Source organism: Macaca nemestrina, chromosome 16 (assembly GCF_043159975.1).
Source record: "Macaca nemestrina isolate mMacNem1 chromosome 16, mMacNem.hap1, whole genome shotgun sequence".
NCBI classification, from domain to species: domain Eukaryota; kingdom Metazoa; phylum Chordata; class Mammalia; order Primates; family Cercopithecidae; genus Macaca; species Macaca nemestrina.
In genome coordinates, this window is record NC_092140.1 from 77770545 (window position 1) to 77793443 (window position 22899).

The 22899-nt window shown below is 38.0% G+C and overlaps 1 protein-coding gene across 4 annotated transcripts in view; it reads right to left on the reverse strand.

Moving 5' to 3' along the window:
- The window catches only part of LOC105490713 (fibronectin type III domain containing 3A), a 223432-nt gene that overhangs the window by 35154 nt on the left and 165379 nt on the right, over positions 1–22899 (reverse strand). For all 4 annotated transcript variants that reach the window (XM_011756595.3, XM_011756594.3, XM_011756596.3 and 1 more), the window contains 6 exons: positions 15925–15984; positions 14456–14594; positions 11088–11141; positions 8658–8782; positions 7670–7844; positions 4576–4662 (listed from right to left, as the gene is read on the reverse strand). In XM_011756595.3, the coding sequence (XP_011754897.2) occupies positions 4576–4662; positions 7670–7844; positions 8658–8782; positions 11088–11141; positions 14456–14594; positions 15925–15984 (640 nt within the window). The remainder of the gene's footprint in view (positions 1–4575; positions 4663–7669; positions 7845–8657; positions 8783–11087; positions 11142–14455; positions 14595–15924; positions 15985–22899) is intronic.

Genomic DNA, 22899 nt, shown 5'->3' on the forward strand with positions numbered 1-22899 from the left:
ACCTCAAACAACAAGGAATAAGCTGAAAGTGAAAGTATCTAAAGGTTCTTATCTCAAGATGCCCAGACCTTGACCTTTAGAAGCCTTGCTACATCCAAAGTGGGGATTGGAAATAAAAAAGAAAAAAAAAAAATCCCAGAAGGCTTGCTACTTGAAAAACTTTCACAGGAAATTCAGGAAACAAGGCATCAGTTTTCTAGTGGCCTAGGGTTACAGGACTGGCCACTTGGCTATGAAGCCTTTGATCGTTTAAAAAAAAAATTTTAGACACCAGGTCCTAGCCCAGCCTTCAGTGAACCATTCGATGAAATTAGAATTGCTTATAACTCTTAATTTTAAATAACTTTAAAGAATTTTGATTGCTTTGTTGTGCTTTAAAATTTTATTTTTGGCTGGGCGTGGTGGCTCATGCCTGTAATCCTAGTGCTTTGGGAGGCAGAGGTGGGAGGATTGATTGAGTCCAGGAGTTCAACACCATTCCGGGGAACATACAAGACTATCTACACACACACACACACACACACACACACACACACACACACGCATGCACACTCTCTCTCTCTCCCTAGCCAGGTGTGGTGGCTCATGCCTGTGGTCTCAGCTTACTCAGGAGGCTAAGGTGGGAGGATCCCTTGAGCTCAGGAGTTTGAGGCTGCAGTGAACTATGATTGTGCCAATGCACTCCAGCCTGGGTGATGGTGTGAGCCCCGTTTCAAAATAAATAAATAAATAAATAAATAAATAAAATTTTATTTTCATTCTTCTTTATCATTTACATTTTTTCACTGTTCTAATCTTGTTTTAGTATTTTGATTATCCCAGAATTGTCCTCAGTGTAGAACATTGAGCTCTAGTATTTGGTAAACTTGGTGATATTAGTAGTTCATTTTACGTTAATCATATTTTTATTGTTTCTTCAGAATAATAACATGCTACTTAGTCATTACTTCCTGGATTGTATTTTAAATATTTTTAAAATATGTTAATTTTTTATAGTTTTTCTCAGTTTTCTAAGATCTCTCTTCAGTGTTCTAAGATCTCTCTAAAATATTAAGATTTTATTTTGATACAACTGTTTGAAAGACTCCGCAATATCTAGCTAGAAAAAGGAAGACAGAGACACAACAATAGGATTTAACGATTCAAAATGCCCTTAAGCTGGGATCCCCGCACATGGCAGATTTAAAATAAATGTCTGAGCTCCTAGAACTTCATACAAGCATCATTTTCTACTTCCTGTTTTTTTTTTCCTCCTCTAGATCAGTTGTTTCCAAATTTTGGAAGGATCAGAATTACCTGGAAGTATACCACAACAGATTGCTAGGCCTCTGCCCCCCAAATTTCTGATTTAGTAGATGGAGGTGGAGAGGGGAGGGGCCAGAGAATTTACATTTCTAACAAGTTCTCAGACGATACTGATAAAATGGCCTGCCGACCACTTTGAGAACTACTGCTCTACATCTTAATAAGCCAGAATATAGCCCTCTTCCTTTTATCCAGTGCTGTGTAAAGAGGTGGCTTTCAGAAATATTGTTTTCCCATCTCCAACCTCATTATCTGGGAGAATTTTGTGCAATAGCCTACTGTCTCCTTGGAGATTCTGACTGTATACTTCTCCCTCCCCTGAAATTTGACAGTTGACTACCACAGTGAAACACAGTTTAATTAATTAGTTAATATTATTAAGAGATGATGTCTTGCTCTGCTGCCTAGGCTGGAGTGCAGTGACACGATCATAGCTCACTACAGCCTTGAAATCCTGGGCTCAAATGATCCTCCTTTCTCAGCCTCCGAAAGTGTTGGGATTATTACAAGTGTGAGCTACCATGCCTGGCAACTTTTACATAGGAAAAAAAAAATTTTTTTTTTTTTTTTTTTTTTTGAGACAGAGTCTTGCTATATATCACCCAGTCTGGAGTGCAGTGGCATAATCTTGGCTGACTGCAAACTTTGCCTCCCAGGTTCAAGCAGTTCTTGTGCCTTAGACTCCCAAGTAGTTGGGATTACAGGCGTGAGCCACCATGCCTGGCCTAAATAGAAATTTGATTGGCTTATAGTAGAACGATAAGGAATCTGACACATATGTGTATTTGTATGCATTTCAGTCCCTATAATACCATGGTGTTACAAGGTAGTAGAATTTTAGGATTTTCATAAACTTAACAAATTACAAAGACAACTTCCTCTTTAGGAGACCTGTTGGAATGCTTCATTAATGAAGCAAAAATACAACCCAATATCATCACAAAACTGGAATGGATGTGCCTATTTCTCAGGTATTTTATAAATCTTGTAAATATGAAAACCATATTTAGAAATTAAATTGACCTAGCATTATTATACGTTTTTAAAATGAAGCTAATAGCAAAAAATAAAGCATAACAATTATTATGTATTAAATAATCAAATTTCCCATTGCTAAAGACTTAAGGTTCTTAAGAAGTAATAAAATTTATCTTTGCTTTTTAATAGTGAACACAATTTACAGTGGCTTTTATCATTTATTTGAAATGGTTTGATTAAATAAGCACTGGCAGGAAAATTTAAATGTTGAATTTATCAACTAATGAGCATCCTGTTATATTCTTGGGAAAACTTCTGTGCAAATACAGTCTGGCTTATATTAACTGGTATATTAACTAATTCAAGCACGGTTGGCCAAGAAATAGCAATGTATATACTGACCAAGACAAAGAGCAATATATTCTAGAATAATACTATACTAGGAAAATAAGAATTTCAGGAGTCTTCACACTAGAACAATCTTCAAAGCTTGCCTCAAGTGAGCAAGAATGACATGTAGTCTCCCCACCCTCCTCCTGGAATAATTTAGTACAAAGGCCAATAGATGGGCTGAGTTAAGGCAAGCCTTTGTGCTGGGGACAGGGATGTCTTGGGTGGAGGCAGCAGCATGTACCCAGTAGGAACTCAAGCACCTTGATCCTGAATAGGACTTTAGGGAAGAGAATGGGGGGGACAGGGAGGGGTTTGATCCAGTAAGTAAATACACTGAACTGGATCAAAGTTTCTCACTGATGATGAAGGAAGTTAGAAATAAAGACAGGGGAAAACTAAAATGAACCTGTGGCACTGGATTAGAATTGAGGGTATCTGGTGTGAACTCATGATTTTTAAAAATACAGAGATTAGAAACACAGACATGTATCTGTGTTGTAACTGTATATTTATGTATATACACGTGTATAAATATTTGTATATGAACTAAACATATACACACATATAGTTCCTAGCTCTGTCCATTGGGAGGGTGCCCAGGAGCAGTAAAACCTCTATGGCAATTAAGTATACTTAGTATCTAGATCTTGATTCCTAAATATCACTGTCCACTAAAAGGATCCTGGTGCTTTGAGAAATGGCCAATTCCAGAGTTTAAGAAGGTAAACTTTAAGATGGGACTACAATATCTTGTGCCAGAAAGGAAGGGCTCAAAGAATGAGAGACATGTCAAAAGGATTCTGAAGCCAGCTTGTAGGGGATCCCAAATCTGGGACAATTTGAGCCTCACAATAATCAAAGCAACAAAATATAACCCATTGAACAGACTTCCATGAGTACCTACTGATATAAAATAGGAAGAAGAGAACGTCTTTCTTTCCTTACAGTATAATGCCAACTAATTAATGTAGAAAAAAATGATAAAATTTTAAAAATCACCACTTGGCACCATCAATCATGGTTATAATTGATTTAGGCAAGAATCACCAATGGGTGTTAAAACGATGGATGAAAGTTTGATAAGGAAGAAGATGCTCACAGGGTACACAGTATTTACAAAACACTTATTAATTACAAACAAAAAACAATAACTTTATGGTTATTATAAATATGAGAAGAATATGGTAGATACAGGCTTTATCAAGTGACTACCAGTAATAAGACAAATTGAAATTATACGCCACTTGATATGATACATTGAGAAAAACGTAGCATTATTTTCTGTGATATCCCTGCCAACAAAGCATACACTTAGTAACGTTCTAACATTCATATTTTAAAAGATGTTTGGTCACATTACACAAATAAGAGTCATATAAATTGGTTTTTGTTTTAAATATATAAAGTTTGAGAAGCACCACTATATAATAAAGTAAAACAAAAAAGCTCACTAGAAAAGGTCAACATTATATAAGATCTAAAACCAAAGGAGTGAAGTATACACTTGGATTTAAAACGGTAAGAATAGAGACCGGGTGCAGTGGCTCGTGTCTGTAATCTCAGAACTCTGGGAGGCCGAGGCAGGAAAATCGCTTGAACCCAGGAGTTTGAGACCAGCCTGGGCAACATGGTGAAACCTCGTCTCTAAAAAATAATTAGCCAAGTGTGGTGGCATGCACCTGTGGTCTCAGCTCCTTGGGAAGCTGAGGTGGGAGGATGACTTGAGCCCAGGAGGTTGTGGCTGCAGTGAGCCATGATTGTGCCACTGCAGCAGCCTGGGTGACAGACTAAGAGCCTGTCTCAAAAAACAAACAAACAACAAACAGAAAACAAAGAACCCCAACGTGCCAGTAAGAATAGGAACAAGGAACAAATCTTTTAAGGGTTTTCAAAGCTTACCTTAAATTTATACTTAGTACTACGTCTGAGATTTTTCACTGTGTAAGCAAGATCTTCTCCGTCATATTTAGGCTTAAAACCATATCCCTGGAAAAGGAAAACAAAGTCTTCATTCGATGTCTAACAATAGAAATATGGGCAATAATGAATATGTAAAAAGACCCAGGTTTCTCTTCATCTTCTACTATGTGCAATATGACTAAAGCTCTGTTGAGTGGAATCCTCACCTTGATGCTTCTGTCTTCAGTGGGTAGACCCGGAAATGCTTATTGAACATTTGGTGGAAGATGAAGCAGACCACTTAGTCTCAGTAAATATAGTAGCCAAGAGAAGACGATCTTTGTGTTGAGGGAAGAGAGGTTAGCGTTGGAGCCAATGGTAACTTCACCATCAGTAAGCTATCCCAAGAACAGAGATTTCCCAGAGACATCGTGCAAGAGCTGAACAGAACTGTAAGTAGTTAACATATTTAACTTGCCCTTAACATATAGTTGTTTAAGTAAATAATTGAAGGGTTAGCTGTGCTGGCAGGTGAGGATGTCACTTAGATTTGGGATTGCTATGTCCAGCACCAGTGACAATGCTTTACAAACTTTCCAAACGTTATCATTTCTTGAATTTAAAAAAATTGAGATATAATTCATATGCTGTAAAATTCACCATTTCAAAGTATAAAATCTAATGGCTTATAGTGTATTCACAAAGTTGTGCAACCCTCACCTAATTTCTAATTTCAGAAAAAGCCTGTCCTTTTTTGGGTAGCAGTCACTTCCCTCCTCCTCCTATCTACTAACATACTTCCTGTTTCTATGGAATTGTCTATATCCATGTAAATGGAATCATATAATATGTAGTCTTTTGTAACTGGGCTCTTTTATTTAGCATAATGTTTTCAAGGTTGATTCATGTTGTGGCATATACCGGTACTCTTTTTATGGCTGAAAAATATTCCATTGTATGGATATACCACATTTTGTTTATTCATCTATCTGTTGATGGATATTTGGGTTGTTTCCACTTTTTGACTATTACGAATAATGCTGCTATGAACATTTGTGTACTAGTTTTTTGTATGAACACGTGTTTTCAATTCTTTTGGGTATATACTTAGGGGTGGACCAGTGCTATTTTTTACCTATATTCCTTCAAAGTAGCTCTGAAAATCTATGAACTGTATATAGATTTAACAATAGAATACACCCTAACTTCTGGTCAGCTAGGCTCTAGGTAACAGGATGTGAGTGATGCGTAACTAGATTCAGGCTGCACCACAGTTTCACAGGAAACTTTAAAAATCTTCTGTGATACTTTGGGAAGCAGTGTATAAATACATTTAGAGAAAGGCAGACACATATTTCTTCATCTTTTAGAGCTGCTTAGTCAAGAAGGCTGTGATCTTCCCCTCCCCATAATTTCCCTAAAACAGATATAGTTAAAGTGTAGCCTATGTGGTTCCAAAGCACAGACAGACATATATATACACACACAAACAAAACAAAACCTCTTTCACATCAAAAGAAAATACAGAGTTTTCAGGCTGGGCACAGTGGCTCAAGTCTGTAATCCCAGCACTTTAGGAGGACGAGGTGGGAGGACCACTTGAGCCTAGGAGTGCGAGACCAGCCTAGGCAACATAGCGAAACTCTGTCTCTACAAAAAATAAAAATTTTTTATTTTAAAATTAAAATACAGGCACATGGTGGCATGTGCCTGTAGTCCCATCTACTTGAAAGGCTGAGGTGAAAGGATTGCTTGAACCCAGGAGTTCAAGGTCGAAGTGAACCGAGATTGTGCCACTGCACTCCAGCCCGGGCTACAGAGCAAGACCTTGTCGCAAAAGAAAAAAAAGACTGAGTTCTTCATCATGCCTAACCTCTTCCAAACAGTAACAAGCCAAGGCTTCAAAGGACTGGGAAATGAGCTAATTACTGTGGCAATATTTATTGTATTAGGATTAATGCCACACTAAAATGTTTTTTTTTTCTGATTTTAAAAAAAATTATACTTTAAGTTCTGGGATACATGTGCAGAACATGCAGGTTTGTTACATAGGTATACATGTGTCATGGTGGTGTGTTGCACCCATCAACCCATCATTTACATTAGATATTTCTCCTAATGCTATCCCTCCCCTACCCCCCTACCCCCCAACAGGCCCCGCTGTGTGATGTTCCCCTCCCTGTGTCCATGCGTTCTCATTGTTCAATTCCCACTTATGAGTGAGAACATGCAGTGTTTGGTTTTCTGTTCCTGTGTCTGTTTGTTGAGAATGATGGTTTCCAGCATAGCCTACCAACCAAAAAAAGCCCAGGACCAGATGGATTCACAGCTAAATTCTACCAGAGGTACAAAGAGGTGCCGGTACCATTCCTTCTGAAACTATTCCAAACAATATAAAAAGACGGACTCCTCTCTAACTCATTTTATGAGGCCAGCATCATCCTGATACCAAAACCTGGCAGTCACAACAAAAAATGAAAATTTCAGGCTGATATGCCTGATGAACATCAATGCGAAAATCCTCAATAAAATACTGGCAAATCGAATCCAGCAGCACATCAAAAAGCTTATCCACCATGATCAAGTTGGCTTCATCCCTAGGAATGCAAGGCTGGTTCAGCATACACAAATCAATAAACATAATCCATCACATAAACAGAACCAATGACAAAAACCACATGATTATCTCAATAGACGCAGAAAAGGTCTTTGATAAAATTCAATACCCCTTCATGCCAGAAACTCTCAATAAACTAGGTATTGATGGAATGTAGCTCAAAATAATAAGAGCTATTTATGACAAACCCACAGCTAATATACTGAATGGGGAAAAGCTTGAAGCATTCTCTTTGAAAACCAGCACAAGACAAGAATGCCCTCTTCTCCTATTCAACATAGTATTGGAAGTTCTGGTCAGGTCAATTAGGCAAGAGAAAGAAATAAAGTGTATTCATATAGGAAGAGAGGAAGTCAAATTGTCTCTGTTTGCAGATGACATGATTGTATATTTAGAAAACCCCATCACCTCGGCCCAAAATCTCCTTAAGCTGAGAATGTTTTAAATACACTATTTAAAATCCATATTTGCACTTACTGAAGTTTCTTCCTCCATCTCTAAAATGTAAGAAATTCCTTCATCTGATGGTGTTCCTGAAGGCTTACTCCACTGTAAGGATAACCAAGTAATTCCAGCCTTTGTTAACACAGGACTTGCTGGCATAGAAGGAGCACAGCCTGAAGTGTAATATAAGACTTCTTCACTAAAACCACTGTTGAAACAAATGGTTTTAAAAGGTGTGAAAAAGTTATTTTTACAGTGAAAGAACAAGTTTGTAACAGATGTAATTTTTTTTGAAAATGACAATTTTTGATAATGAATTATAATACAAATAATATATCTTGGGTTTGATCTCTTTATGATAACCAGGTCAGATACCAAACAGTGAATTAGTGTTCTACTAAAAATGCAGTTTTGTTCAGATTTGTAAGCCTTTATATCATAATTTGTCCAGTCAATGAAAAAATATATATATTACCTTATGGAAACAATAACACTCATGTACTGGTGTAAATGTTGTAACTTTTAAACACACTTTCATACAATGCCATTTATATAAAATAGAAAATGTAAGTTCTCAGTTGTGTAATTAAATGCACCTGCCCCTAAGGTGAGCAGCGCTATCTCTAGATCAAAAATAATTTTAATGACTCTTGAAAGATACTTGGCCTTTCTATTTAAATTGGGTATTTTAGATGTTCTTACAATTCGCCTGACTTTAAACAAAATATTGAAATTACATATGCTGAGGAGCAAAAGAAAAATTTCTTTGTCACATATAAAAATCTAATTTATATCGGAAAATCTTGGAAAGTTGTAAGTTTAATCTTTCCTGTGGTTCCTATGTAACTAAGATAACTCTCTCAGAGCTTTTGCTAGACTGGTGAACACATCTTAACCATATCAACAAAGAGATAAACTAAACAGAATTTTTAGTGAATAATTTGGACAGTAAATAATTATACAATTGAAGTTGACTTGATAATCTAAAAATATTTACATTCTTTTATAAAATACACCTTACCTTGTACCATAGTCATTTCTGGCCGACAGTCTGAATTTACAGCCCATTGCTGGTGACAGTTTAGTAATTTTAAATTGTTTCTGTGAGCCCATGTAACACTGACAAAATTCTCCATTTCCTTTTCCCTACAAGAAATGGCTGATTATTATATATCATGTACATTACTGCAAAAAGATAAATCCACATCAATTCCTTCTTGACAGTTACATATTAGCAAGTGTATACTAAAAGCCATGGATCTCAAGAGAAGGCTGAGATACAGCACATCTTTTACATGATATAGATCATCAAACACAGAATTAAAACACCAGAAAGCAGGTATCTTTGTATAGCTTCTTGAATTAAGCACTCTCTTTTAGCCCATGTCAAATCTCTGGTTTTAATAAAGAAAACTCTGCAGGTATGGCCCCTACAATCTCCATGGAAGACTATCAGTGGTAGAAATGGGGTGATGATCTTTGACAGGGTCAACTGGCAGTTTTTTTCAACCTATGGAAAGCTCTAAGTGAACAGTTTTAAGAAAAGGTCCTTACCCATGCCCAAACTTCCAACTAGATAGCTCATAAACTTCTTTAAAATAAAACTTTTGGAGCTTCTACTGCTTAGACTAACACTGAAAAAGTTCTAGCAGAGAGCACAGCCCAATTACAGGCAATAAGAGGGAGAGAGAAAAGTCAGGACAACTAAAGAGTTTTAGAAATTTAGAGTGCTAAATAAAACGGGTAAGTTTCACATTCACCACCCATTTTTCTTTATTGTGTTGCTAGAGATGAAAGGGTAGTTAGGGTGACTTCTGCTTCAAAGAAAACCTGTAGACTGTCCTTGACTGCTTTACTGAATGCTTGTTTAGTGGATTCAACTGAGTTTCTAAGTAGAAAATCGTATCATCTCTAAATAATGACAGTTTTGCCCCCAAGCCAGACCCATGACTGTACTTTTTGCTTTGGTTTCAAGTCATACTGCCTTAAGAATAACTTCTGAAAGAATGTTAAATAAAGGTAGGGATAATTGGCAATCTTGACTTATTTCAGCGTTGCATAAAAATGCCTTTATTTGTTTAGTGATGGTACAAAAATAACTATCAAATAAGAAATTACCTTTCTATTCCTAATCTGCTTTGAGTTTTAACTCAGATGAATGATTTATCAAGATAATATAGTTTTCTTCTAAATTAATGTGATATGTTAATAGGTTTTCTAATTCTAAATTATCTTAGAATTTCTGGAATAAAATCTACTTGGTTGTGCTTTATTGTTCTTTTAATATACTGCCAGATTCCCAACTTATCAATGGAATTTCTTCCACTCCCTCTGGCCCCTCTTCTTAGCTTGGTACAAGCCACAGGGCAAGAGAGAACATAGTAACTGATAATAAAAACAATGTACTAAACCAGGCTTGTCCAACCTGCGGCCCAAGGGCCACATGCGGCCCAGGACAGCTTTAAATGTGGCCCAACACAAATTTGTTAACTTCCTGAAAATATTATGAGATATTTTTGTGATTTTTCAAAAGCTCATTAGCTATTATTGTTAGTGTTAACGTAGGTTGGTGCAAAAGTAACTGCTGTTTTTGCCATTACTTTTAACGGCAAAAACAGCAACTACCTTTGAACAAATCTAGTATTTTGTGTGGCCCAAGAAAGCCAAAAGATTGGACGCCCCTGTACTAAACAACGAAGTCCAATATGCTTGCTGTGGTTGGCTGAGTAATGGCCACCATGAATATCCAGGTCCCAATCCCCTGAACCTGTGAATATGACCTTATATGGTAGGAGGAACCGTACAATGTGACTAAGAATCTCGAGATGGGAGCTCATCCTGGATTATCTGAATAGACCCTACATGGAATCTTAAGTGTTCCTAAAAAAGGAAGACAAAGAGGTTCGAAGACAGAGGAGGAAGAAGGTGATGTGATGATGGAAACAAGGGGAGAAAAGGCAATATGATGTGGCCATGAACCAAGTAATGACAGCCTACAGAAGCTTGTCAAGGCAAGGAAACAGATTCTCCTCTAAAGTTGCTGGAGAGAGCCTGGCCATGCTGACACCTTGATTTTGTCCCAGAGAAACTCATTTTGGATTTCTGAACATTCAGAACAGTAAGAGAAAAATGTACTGTTTTAATATCAGGTTTGGGGTAATTTGTTATAGCAGCTGTAGGAAAAGGAATACACTTGCCTTTAAGGCTGATATGAAAAAAAGTTCCTTTATCAAGGTAGTTACCTAAATAATAATTTTGATGGTGATTTAGTTGAAAATAGGGAAGTCAGGAATGTTTTCTAAAAACACCATCAATCCACTCATGCACCACACAAAATCATTCATACTTTTTTTGACAGAAGAATGTACTTGATTAAAATAAATGAAAAAGTTATTTCTGCCTGAAGATACGCACATAATGTTAACCATTTAAAAAGATTCAATTTACTTACTTCATCCCATTCTAATACAAAGTTTTGGATTTTAGAACCATTGTCACTAGGTGCCTAAAACCAACATCAAAAAACAAAATGAAAACAAATTAGTACATTCATAAATGATACTATGATGATCTAATATAAGGATCTAGCTTATGTGGCAGATGTTCTCTGTGACTTGGTTCTGGGAAAATGTTCATGAAAATACAAAAATATATATATTGTATACCCTATAATCCTTTCAAATTTAAGGAAAGAAATATAGGGAAAGAAAGCAAGAAGCTACTCAAGTCTTCCTGAACACTGAACAATCTCTTTTAGCAAGAACTATTAATAACTTGAAAAAGTCTTTAAAAAAAAACATTTTGCTTTCCTTCCAGAGAGTTTTATCAGCTTTAAGTTTGTAGGACTGATCCTGTCATTTGTATTAAAATTCACCTTACAAAATAAATGGAATATTGTATAAAATACCAAAGAGTGAAGAACCAGGGTGCTGAAAGAAGCTCTGGGAGGGCAGTGTCTCGGTTCTCGTTTCTAGACTGACTGTGCTGGTTACCTGAGACTATTGACTTAGCAATCTGTTAATATTTTAGGTGTAAAAGAATGCAGTTCCCTTGGCATTTTATTTCAGTATTAAATCATGAATTTCAACCTTACTTCCATCTGAATTTTCTTTCTACAATTTCAGCCCATTTCCTCTTTGCAGAACAAATGATCACCCCTATTCTTATTATAACTCCATATATTTGCAGACAATTGACTTTAAGACTCTGGTCAAAATTCTACCATTTTAATTTCTGAAATGATGTTTTACGAACTCTTTCCAGTTTTTACATAATATTGCTAACTATGTAAATGGCAATCAAGGATCATTAAGTTTTTAATACAGACGAACACAGAGGTCTAAATTATTTGTTAAACACTAATACAGATCTTACAATATTAATTTTTTTTAAAATTATAATTTAAAACTGGTTAGCATGGCCAGAATTTGCTTGTTAAGTTAGGGTAATATCTCACTGACTGGCAAACTGCAGTGGCAGTTAAAAATGAATATAATGTGAACGGGGCAGAGAAAGAATATTTGGGAAACTCCAACTCTTCTGATGTAGAGGAAGAGAATCCAAAGAGAGAGATCAAAAGTCTCAGCAGGAAGTGAGGGATATAAAAAGACATTTTCCAACTGTTAATGACTCCAGACTGCTCTAGTCTAGTTGCTGAGGTCTCTCACATTTACTTGATTAATTTTTCTCTTTTCCAAAAGTGAGGCTATTAAAATGTCCACCTTAACCTGAGACTGAGCCTCTAGCTTTTCTCCAAGTTAGAGCGGATACTATTAAGTGTAAAGTGTTTTTTTTTTTTTTTTTTTTTTTACCTTATCTCATTTAGTCCTCAGATCAACTCTATGAAGTACTATTACCTGAACTTTACAAAAGAGGAAATGAGGGCTTCAAAGAACCAAATAAATTGTCCCAGATCACAAAGTCGTTAAAAGTAGAGCAGAACTGAATTTGTTCTACCTGCCCACAAAATCAGTGTTCCTACCCAGTATTCTAGGGGCTGAGAAGCACATAGTCTGCCTGGGGGAACTGGCAATAAACAGAAAAAGATCATCTTTAGTGAGCTTTTTGTTATCACCATGCTCTGGCAATTCTAAACAAAGTCAGTTAATAAGATACCTCTCTCAACTGCTGCCTCCCATGTTAACCCCCATAGGAATGCTTTTAGATTAGGTGAGGTAGCAGTCAAAAGACCAGCTATTCAAGTCACTAAACTACTCTTAGTGACTTTTCTTCGTTTTTAATATTAAATAACAATAGTTATTATGCTCATTATGTTCTAGACATTACACCTTGGGCTATTTAGATGCTACCTGTTTAATCCTCCCGACTCTGAGGTATATAATACTATCCTCCAACAACAGTGACAATATCTTTTTCCAACCATGTGGATTATTGTGTGTGTACATAGGGCCATTTCTGGAAGGGTTCAAGCCTGGGAAACCTGTGTGGGTAATCTGAGGTACCACTGCCTACATCTTATACAGGGATGTTAGGATACTGTTAAAGGCAGACATTTTAAAATTGTATTTTAATTATCATTGAAATAAAGAACAGTTACCTACAGAAATCTTTAACCTATATAAAGAACAATGGGTTGCTACCTCAACTGCTCTACCAAAGGAAAGGGTCTGAGCATATTCACAAATAAAATACTACTGTAAGTGACATGAAATAAAATTAGTCATACTTTTTTATCACACATGAATATATGTATATATACACAGCTGCTTGACTTACATGTGTTAATAGTACTTTTTGACTACAAAAGTATCTAATATCCTCAGAAGAACTAGAAACTAACAAGCTACAGAACAAGTAGTAAGCCCCACATTTTTAAAAGCTTTCAAAAGTAAGGCTAGCCCTGAGCTTGCTCTCGACGCAAGGACAGATAATTAAATCAAGAGGAATAGTTACATCTCACTGCAAACCAATACTAACAGGATTGGTACCCCATTCTAAGGGATGTTTTGAAATTTTGTGGGGGCTATTTCTGACCTGATCACAATAATGCAGGAAGGGAGAGTCTGGTGGTTATGGGGTGAAGATCAAGAGCCCTAATAGCCCCACAGAATGGGGGATAATCAGTACGATGAGGAATTGTTCTATTCCTCTAGGACTTTCAAATATCTATCAGAATTGAAGAACCAAATCCCATTTTATAAAGTATTTTTTGTATGGTTTTAACAGACACCAAGTTTCCCAAAATGCAATAACTGCACAATTTGGGAAAAACTGCATTTAATTTGTTCAGAAATTTACCGAGTCCACACTATTTCAGAAAATCACATAATCAGTGACAATGCTGTCTGTGGTATTTGAATGACTAATTCTATGTATGGCATCTGTCTACTTCATTGTATCTTCTTGTGTAGCTGGGACCAAACATTTATAAATTAAAATATATACTTTTCTATTGAGAATAACTTTATTCCTCCTTTTAGGCAGCATATTGATCTATGAGTACAGCTATTATAAATCTAATTTTACAATACAACTCGGGATATAAAGGCATCATGACAAAGTATTACAAAAAGGAGTAATGGGTTAAGAATCACTGTTGTGAATCTCAATGCCATCACATGTGCAATGTAATAAGCACTGTTAATTACAAATCAATCGTTTTTGCTATATTTACATATAGTAAGAAAAACCAGTAACAGTGCTATTTTAAGATACATTAAATAGGCATTTATGTCTTTTTATGTAAAGACCAGGAACAAATTAGAGCTCTTTGTCTCCAGAAACAACTGAAACTTAATACTACCTGGGGAAACAAAGAAACACACGTCCAGTTGGAAACACCCTAAAGAATATTCTTACCTTCCATTGCAAAGTGAGTGAATTTTTGGTCCGATTGGCTATCCTTGGTGGATTAGGTATATCAGGTTCACAGCTCAGGGTGGTAAAGATTTCAGCTTCTGAAGGAGTTCCCTTTATAGAATTATATTCTGCCTGGACTCTATGGTGATAAAATAAATAGTTTTACCTTTCAGAATCACTGTATCCTATTTTCAATAGTGTCACCTTTAAGTATTTGCAGATTCGGAAGGTGTCCACTAAAAGTTCTTTCAAGAAAATATGACTATCAGAAGTAAAAGGTGACCCTTCCAAAAAAAAGGACAAGTTTTTTTTTTCTGTTTTGCTGCAACCCAAAGAAATAATTTTAAATTGTGATATAACTGTGAGTGTGCATATATGTGTATTTACACACACACGCAAAAAAAATTCCTGAAACAATGTTCTCAACTATGGGGAATACACTGATGCTTTCTGTCCTATTTGATTCTATTTCTTTAAAAAAAAATGCTGAATATAATGTACAAAATTAAATTCATGACTAAATGTGACTACAATCTACAGTTTGAAAAATATTAGGTTGGACAATACTTTGAATATATCCATAGGAAGTACACTTGAACACTTAGTACTTTAGCAGAAATAATTCCAACCACATACACTCTTTTTAAAAATGGGGGTAATTAACTAAATATGTTATATTAGGCTTCAATTGGGTAAGCCCTAGAGTCTATGAAATTTTAGTAAATTACACTAGAAGAACTGCATAGAGTAAAACATTATCTAAGTTCTTCCTATTAAATGCTATGAAATTCTAGAGTCTTGTATCCCGAACCCTAAAATAGGATGTAGTAAAAATATGTGTGTAAACGAAGAATTTATAATTATTTTATAAAAATTCCAAAAGCTGGGACAAATTTCCAGTGCCAAACTAGATGCTACAGACATATTCTACAAATTCATTCCAAACCCAAAATTCTAGCCCTTCACTGTAACATGAGTTAAATGTTTTTGTTTGTTGAAAAATTTTGATAATTTTACCAACAGAAAAATTGAAGTCTGGAAATTTTTTTTTTTTTTTTTTTTTTTGAGACAAGGTCTCACTCTGTAGCCCAGGCTGGAATACAATGGCACAATCACGGCTCACTGCAGTCTTAACCTCCTGGGCTCAAGCAATCCTCCTACCTCAGCCTTCTGAGTAGCTGATGCCACAGGCCTGCATCACCATGCTTGGCTACTTTTTGGATTTTTTTGTCGAGATGGGGTCTCACTATGTCGCTCAGACTGGTCTCAAACTCCTGGGCTCAAGAAATCCTCCCTTCTTGCCCACCCAAAGTTGCTGGGATTATGGGTGCACTGCGACCAGCCCACAAAGTCTGCTTTTAATCCGAAATTAATGTTTAAATCATATAATAGATTTTTTAAAAAAATAATTATTAAAAAAAAAATCCTTATGCTGTATCATAAAGAGGCAATCTGTAGGAATTCCTTACTTTGCATGGTAATCCGTGGCTGGCTTGAGATCATTTAAAGTGGTATTTGTCTCTTCTCCTCTGGGGAAAAAAGGGTAGTATTTCAATGTCTGGTAAACAAAGCATTTTCAAACGATGTACATTATATACACTATAGTTTAGAGTATTTTATGAAACTACTTCTTTCTTTACCAACTGTAACTGGATTCAGATTCCACTAATACGGAATTTGGCAGCTAGGATATGTACCAACCTTACATGTGTACCTGCATACTACTGTAAAACAGAAGGTAGTGCTAAGCAAATCCGCTGAGTGAGCCAGACTTTTTTTTGGAGTGGAGTTAAGGAAGATATTTAGTTTACTGAAGAAACAAAACCATTATCAATTATTTAAAAATCCATTTTGCATAGTTAAAATAAATAAAAGATGTACTGTTGAAAGAAAAATTGCCAATTTTTTACAAGGAGTCTGCCACTATTTTATTTTATTAGAAAATAATGTGGAACTTCATTTAAAATGTTACACTTTGAACAGATCACCTAAGAGAGAACACTGGAATTAAGCAGGAGTGACTGGAAACATGTAAAACAAGGAAGGAGAGGGAAGTAAGCCTGCTAGGTTGCAATCAGCTGCGAGCCTAGAAAGGTTCTCCAGTGTGGGGAAAGGGTAAGTAAGTGACCCCCAGTGGTCCACATTCCCATCGTGGACTCCTGTATTCTAGCCATGGGAAAGACCCTAGACCCTTGTGGGCTGCAACTAACACAGGGAGATGCCTGGAGTCATGCAAGGCATTGCTCAAGAGAGGGAGCTTACGCTGGGTCCTATACACCTCCCAAACCCTAAGCAGCTAGAACAAGGTATCATTGAGAGCACAACCCCCAACAGACTGCATCCTGCCCACGGGCCCTACAGTCCCCACATCTCCACATGTCTGGAGTCCCACTGACATTCCCTACCCACAGGCCACCACTGTGACTGGTTGCTGCTTTCAGGACTAAAGCTTGAGCCATTGGCAAAGAACCTGTTGCCCCCAGCAGCAAAGCTGCTGCACATCTTTGTGCACTCCAACGACAAACTTCCTGTCTGCAGCAACTGCAGCTGTGGGCTGCTGCAGCTGGGGCCAAAGCACAAGTGAAGTGGGTATTCCCTAGCTGCCTGCATACAGCTGTTGCCACTAAAACCCCTCCCTAGTAGCAGGTCTGTAGCGTAGCCACTGCCGCCTTCACCTGAGGATTCTTCCTTGGGCCTGGGGGTCATCCCTACCCTGCCAACACAGTTAGCACCTACAAACAACACTGGAGGGCCTGAAGACAGGTCTTGGTTCTGTGCCCCCAGTGTTTGAGCACACTGTCTGGGAGGCCTGGGGACTACCCAGCCCAGTCCATCACCCGTGCCACACCTGAGCACTCCTCCTGGTGGCCTGAGATTGAGCCCACCCAACCTGCCTTTAATCACTGCAGCAGGTATCCATCTGCATGTACCACCTGTGGGCCTGGGGACTGGCTTGCCCAGCCTGTCACAGTCACCACCGACATCAGCATGGACTACTTGGAACCCAGAGGTTAGTCCTAATGCCATTACCCAAGCCATATCAGCTTCCCAGAGGCCCAAGAACCCACCTGCCCACCTGTCTGGCCCACTGCTGCCACTACTAGCACCTGAGCAAGCAGCTGCCTAGAGGCCCAAGAATCAGAATGCCTGGATTTGCTAACACTGGTACTCATGTACAACACCTGGGGGCCCAAGGACAGGTAGGCTTGGGCCTGCTGCTGCCACCACTGAGGCCCGAGGACAGGCTCACCTCACATCCCCATCCCCAGCAAAACTTCACTACAGCCTCCACTAACAACTGTATCCTAAGCCACTGTGGAAATCACAGACACCATAACACTGTTTACAGCAGAAGATATATGAAGACTATACTTTCGCATGCACCCTGAATCAAAGCCAAAGTGCTCTACCCAACCAACACTATAGATGCATCTTCAGGAAAAAGTCTTCCCCTATGAAAGCAAGCTCAAAAAATTGAAAGAAGTGACTGCTATACCAGATGCATGGATATTGACATAAGGACAGAAGAAATATGAAAAAGCAAGGCAATATGACACCTCCAAAGAAACATAATAATCCTCCAGCAACAGATTCTAATCAAAAACAAAAATTTAAGAAATCCCAGATAATGAATTTGAAATAATGATATTAAAGATGCTCACCTGAAATATAAGAAAAACCAGAAAAGCAGTACAAATAATTCAGAAAAACAATTTAGAATATAAGAAATTTACCAAAGAAACACAATCATAAGAAAGAACCAAACAGAAATTCTAGAACTGAAGAATTCATTAAATGAAATACAAAACACATTCGAAAGCATCAACAAAGGACTAGATACAGCTAATGAAAGAATTTCAGAACATGAAGACAGGTCTTTTGAAATAACTCATTGAAACAAAGATAAACTTCAGGAGGCCGAGGCGGGTGGATCACCTCAGGAGTTCAAGACCAGCCTCCCTAACAAGGCAAAACCCCGTTTCTACTAAAAAATAGAAAAAATTAGCCAAGCGTGGTGGTGAGCATCTGTAATCTCAGCTACTTGGGAGGCTGAGGCAGGAGAATTGCTTCAACCTGGGAAGTGGAGGTTGCAGTGAGTTGAGTTCATGCCACAGCACTCCAAACTGGGCAACAAGAGCAAAACTCCATCTCAAGAAAAAAAAAAGAAGAAGAAAAATGAATGAACAAAGCCTATGTGACATATGGGACACTATAAAGCAATCAAATATTTGAATTTTTGGTATCCTAAATGGTGAAGAGAAAATAAAAGGGTTAGAAAACCTATTTAACAAAATAATAGCTGAAAACTTTCCAAGTCTAGCAAGAGATTTAGACATCCAGACACAGAAAGCTTGGAGAGTCAGATATGAAACAGATATAAATACAAAACAGTCTTCTGCATGAAATTATAGTCAAACTGTTAAAAGCAAAAAAGCCAAGAAAATTCTAAAGATAGCAACAGAAAAGCATCTAGTCACCTATAAGGGAACTCTTATCAGATTAATAGGATTTCTCTGCAGAAATCTTACAAACCAGCAGGGAATGGGGATGATATATTCAAAGTGCTGAAAGAAAAACAGCTGTCAGCCAAGGATATATAACCAACAAACTTATGTTTCATAGAGGAAGGAGAAAAAAGGTATTTTCCAGACAAGCAAAAGCTGAGGGAATGCATCACGACTAGTGCAGTTCTGTAAGAAATGCCTAAGGGAGTCTTACACCTGGAACAAAGGGACAATATCTGCTGTCATGAAGACACAAGAAAGTATAAAAATTACTGAACTTACTGATAGAGCAAACACACAAATGAGGAAGAAAAATAACTCAAATGTACCATTACAGAAATAAAAAAAAAAAGAATGAAACAACATAACAATCAGATATCAATTAATAAAATGACAGAAATACACCCTCACATATCAATAGTAACTTTAAGGTAAATGGATTAAACTTTCTCCTTAAGGAGGCTGATCCAAGATGGCCGAATAGGAACAGCTCCAGTCTACAGCTCCCAGCGTGAGCAATGCAGAAGATGGGTGATTTCTGCATTTCCAACTGAGGTACCGGGTTCTCATCTCACTAGGACATGTTGGAAAGTGGGTGCAGCCCAGAGTGTGAGCCAAAGCAGGGTGGGGCATAGCCTCACCCGGGAAGCACAAGGGGTCGGCGAATTCCCTTTCCTAGCCAAGGGAAGCCGTGAAAAACGGTCCTGGAAAGTCAGGACACTTCCACCCTAATACTGTGCTTTTCCAGTGGTTTTAGCAAATGGCACACCAGGAGATTATATCCAAGGGCCTGGCTCGGAGGGTCCCACGCCCACAGAGCCTTGCTCACTGCTACCACAGTAGTCCGAGATGGAACTGCAAGGTGGCAGTGAGACTGGGGGAGGAGCGTCCGCTATTGCTGAGGTTTGAGTAGGTAAACAAAGCAGCCAGGAAGCTCGAACTGCGTGGAGACCACCGCAGCTCAAGGAGGCCTGCCTGCCTCTGTAGACTACATCTCTGGGGGCAGAGCATAGCTGAACAAAAGGCAGCACAAACTTCGCAGACTTAAATGTCCCTGGTCTGACAGCTTTGAAGAGAGTAGTGGTTCTCCCAGCACGGAGTTTGAGATCTGAGAATGTACAGACTGCCTCCTCAAGTGGGTCCCTGACGCCCAAGTAGCCTAACTGGCCCCTCCCAGTAGGGGCCGACTGACACCTCATACAGCCAGGTGCCCCTCTGAGACGAAGCTTCCAGAGGAAGGATCGGGCAGCAATATTTGCTGTTCTGCAGCCTCCGCTGGTGATACCAAGGCAAACAGGGTCTGGAGTGGACCTCCAGCAAACTCCAACAGACCTGCAGCTGAGGGACCTGTTAGAAAGAAAACTAATAAACAGGAAGGAACAGCATCAACATCAACAAAAAGGACATCCACGCCAAAATCCCATCTGTAGGTCACCATCGTCAAAGACCAAAGGTAAATAAAATTACAAAGATGGGGAGAAACCAGAGCAGAAAAGATGAAAATTCTAAAAACCAGAGCACCCCTTCTCCTCCAAAGGATCGCAGCTCCTCGCCCACAAGAGAACAAAGCAGGATGGAGAATGACTTTGATGAGTTGACAGATGTAGGCTTCAGAAAGTTGGTAATAACAAACTTCTCCAAGCTAAAGGAAGATGTTTGAACCCATCACAAGGAAGCTAAAAACCTTGAAAAAAGATTAGACGAATGGCTAACTAGAATAAAGTGTAGAGAAGACCTTAAATGATCTGATGGAGCTGAAAACCATGGCACGAGAACTACATGCTGCATACACAAGCTTCAGTAGCTGATTCGATCAAATGGAAAAAACGGTATCAGTGACTGAACAAGAAATCAATGAAACGAAGCGAGAAAAGAAGTTTAGAGAAAAAAGAGTAAAAAGAAATGAACAAAGCCTCCAAGAAATATGGGACTATATGATAAGACCAAATCTACGTCTGATTGGTGTACCTGAAAGTGACAGGGAGAATGGAACCAAGCTGGAAAACACTCTTCAGGATATTATCCAGGAGAACTTCCCCAACCTAGCAAGGCAAGCCAACATTCAAATTTAGGAAATACAGAGCACCACAAAGACACTCCTTGGGAAGAGAAAACCCAAGACACATAATTGTCAGATTCACCAAAGTTGAAATGAAGGAAAAAATGCTAAAGGCAGCCAGAGAGAAAGGTCGGGTTACCCACAAAGGGAAGCCCATTAGACTAACAGCAGATCTCTTGGCAGAACCATATAAGCCAGAAGAGAGTGGGGGCCAATACTCAACATTCTTAAAGAATTTTCAACCCAGAATTTCATATCCAGCCAAACTAAGCTCCATAAGTGAAGGAGAAATAAAATCCTTTACAGACAAGCAAATGCTGAGAGATTTCATCACCACCAGGGCTGCCTTATAAGAGCTCCTGAAGGAAGCACTAAACATGGAAAAGAACAATCAGTACCAGCCACTGAAAAACATGCCAAATTGTAAACACCATCGATGCTAGGAAGAAACTGCATCAACTAATGGGCAAAATAACCAGCTAACATCATAATGACAGGATCAAATTCACACATAACAATATTAATCTTAAATGTAAATAGGCTAAATGCCCCAATTAAAAAACACAGACTGGCAAATTGGATAAACAGTCAAGACCCATCAATGTGCTGTATTCAGGAGACCCATCTCACATGCAGAGAGACACATAGGCTTAAAATAAAGGGATGGAGGAAGATTCACCAAGCAAATGGAAAGCAAAAAAAACTGCAGGGGTTGCAGTCCTAGTCTCTGATAGAACAGACTTTAAACCAACAAAGATCAAAAGACAAAAGAAGGCCACTACATAATGGTAAAGGGAGCAATTCAACAAGAAGAGCTAACTATCCTAAATATATATGCACCCAGATTCATAAAGCAAGTCCTTAGAGACCTACAAAGAGACTTAGACTCCCACACAATAACAATGGGAGACTTTAACACCCTACTGTCAACATTAGACAGATCAACGAGACAGAAAGTTAACAAGGATATCTAGGACTTGAACTCAGCTCTGCACCACGCTGACCTAATAGACATCTACAGAACTCTCCACCCCAAATCAACAGAATATACATTCTTCTCAGCACCACATCACACTTATTCCAAAATTGACCACATAGTTGGAAGCAAAGCACTCCTCAGCAAATGTAAAAGAACAGAAATTATAACAAACTGTCTCTCAGACCACAGTGCAATCAAATTAGAACTCGGGATTAAGAAACTCACTCAAAACCGCACAACTACATGGAAACTGAACAACCTGCTCCTGAATGAGTACTGGTTAAATAACGAAATGAAGGCAGAAATAAAGATGTTCTTTGAAACAAATGAGAACAAAGACACAACATACTAGAATCTCTGGGACACATTTAAAGCAGTGTGTAGAGGAAAATTTATAGCACTAAATGCCCACAAGAGAACGCAGGAAAGATCTAAAATGGACACCCTAACATCACAATTAAAAGAACTAGAGAAGCGAGAGCAAACACATTCAAAAGCTAGCAGAAGGCAAGAAACAACTAAGATCAGAGCAGAACTGAAGGAGACAGAGACAGGAAAAAACCTTCAAAAATTCAGTGAATCCAGGAGCTGGTTTTTTGAATAGATCAACAAAATTGATAGACCACTAGCAAGACTAATAAATTAGAAAAGAGAGAAGAATCAAATAGATGCAATAAAAAATGATAAAGGGGATATCAACACCAATCCCACAGAAATACAAACTACCATCAGAGAATACTATAAACACCTCTATGCAAATAAACTAGAAAATCTAGAAGAAATGGATAAATTCCTGGATACATACACCCTTCCAAGACTAAACCAGGAAGAAGTTGAATCCCTGAATAGACCAATAACAGACTCTGAAATTGAGGCAATAAGTAATAGCCTATCAACCAAA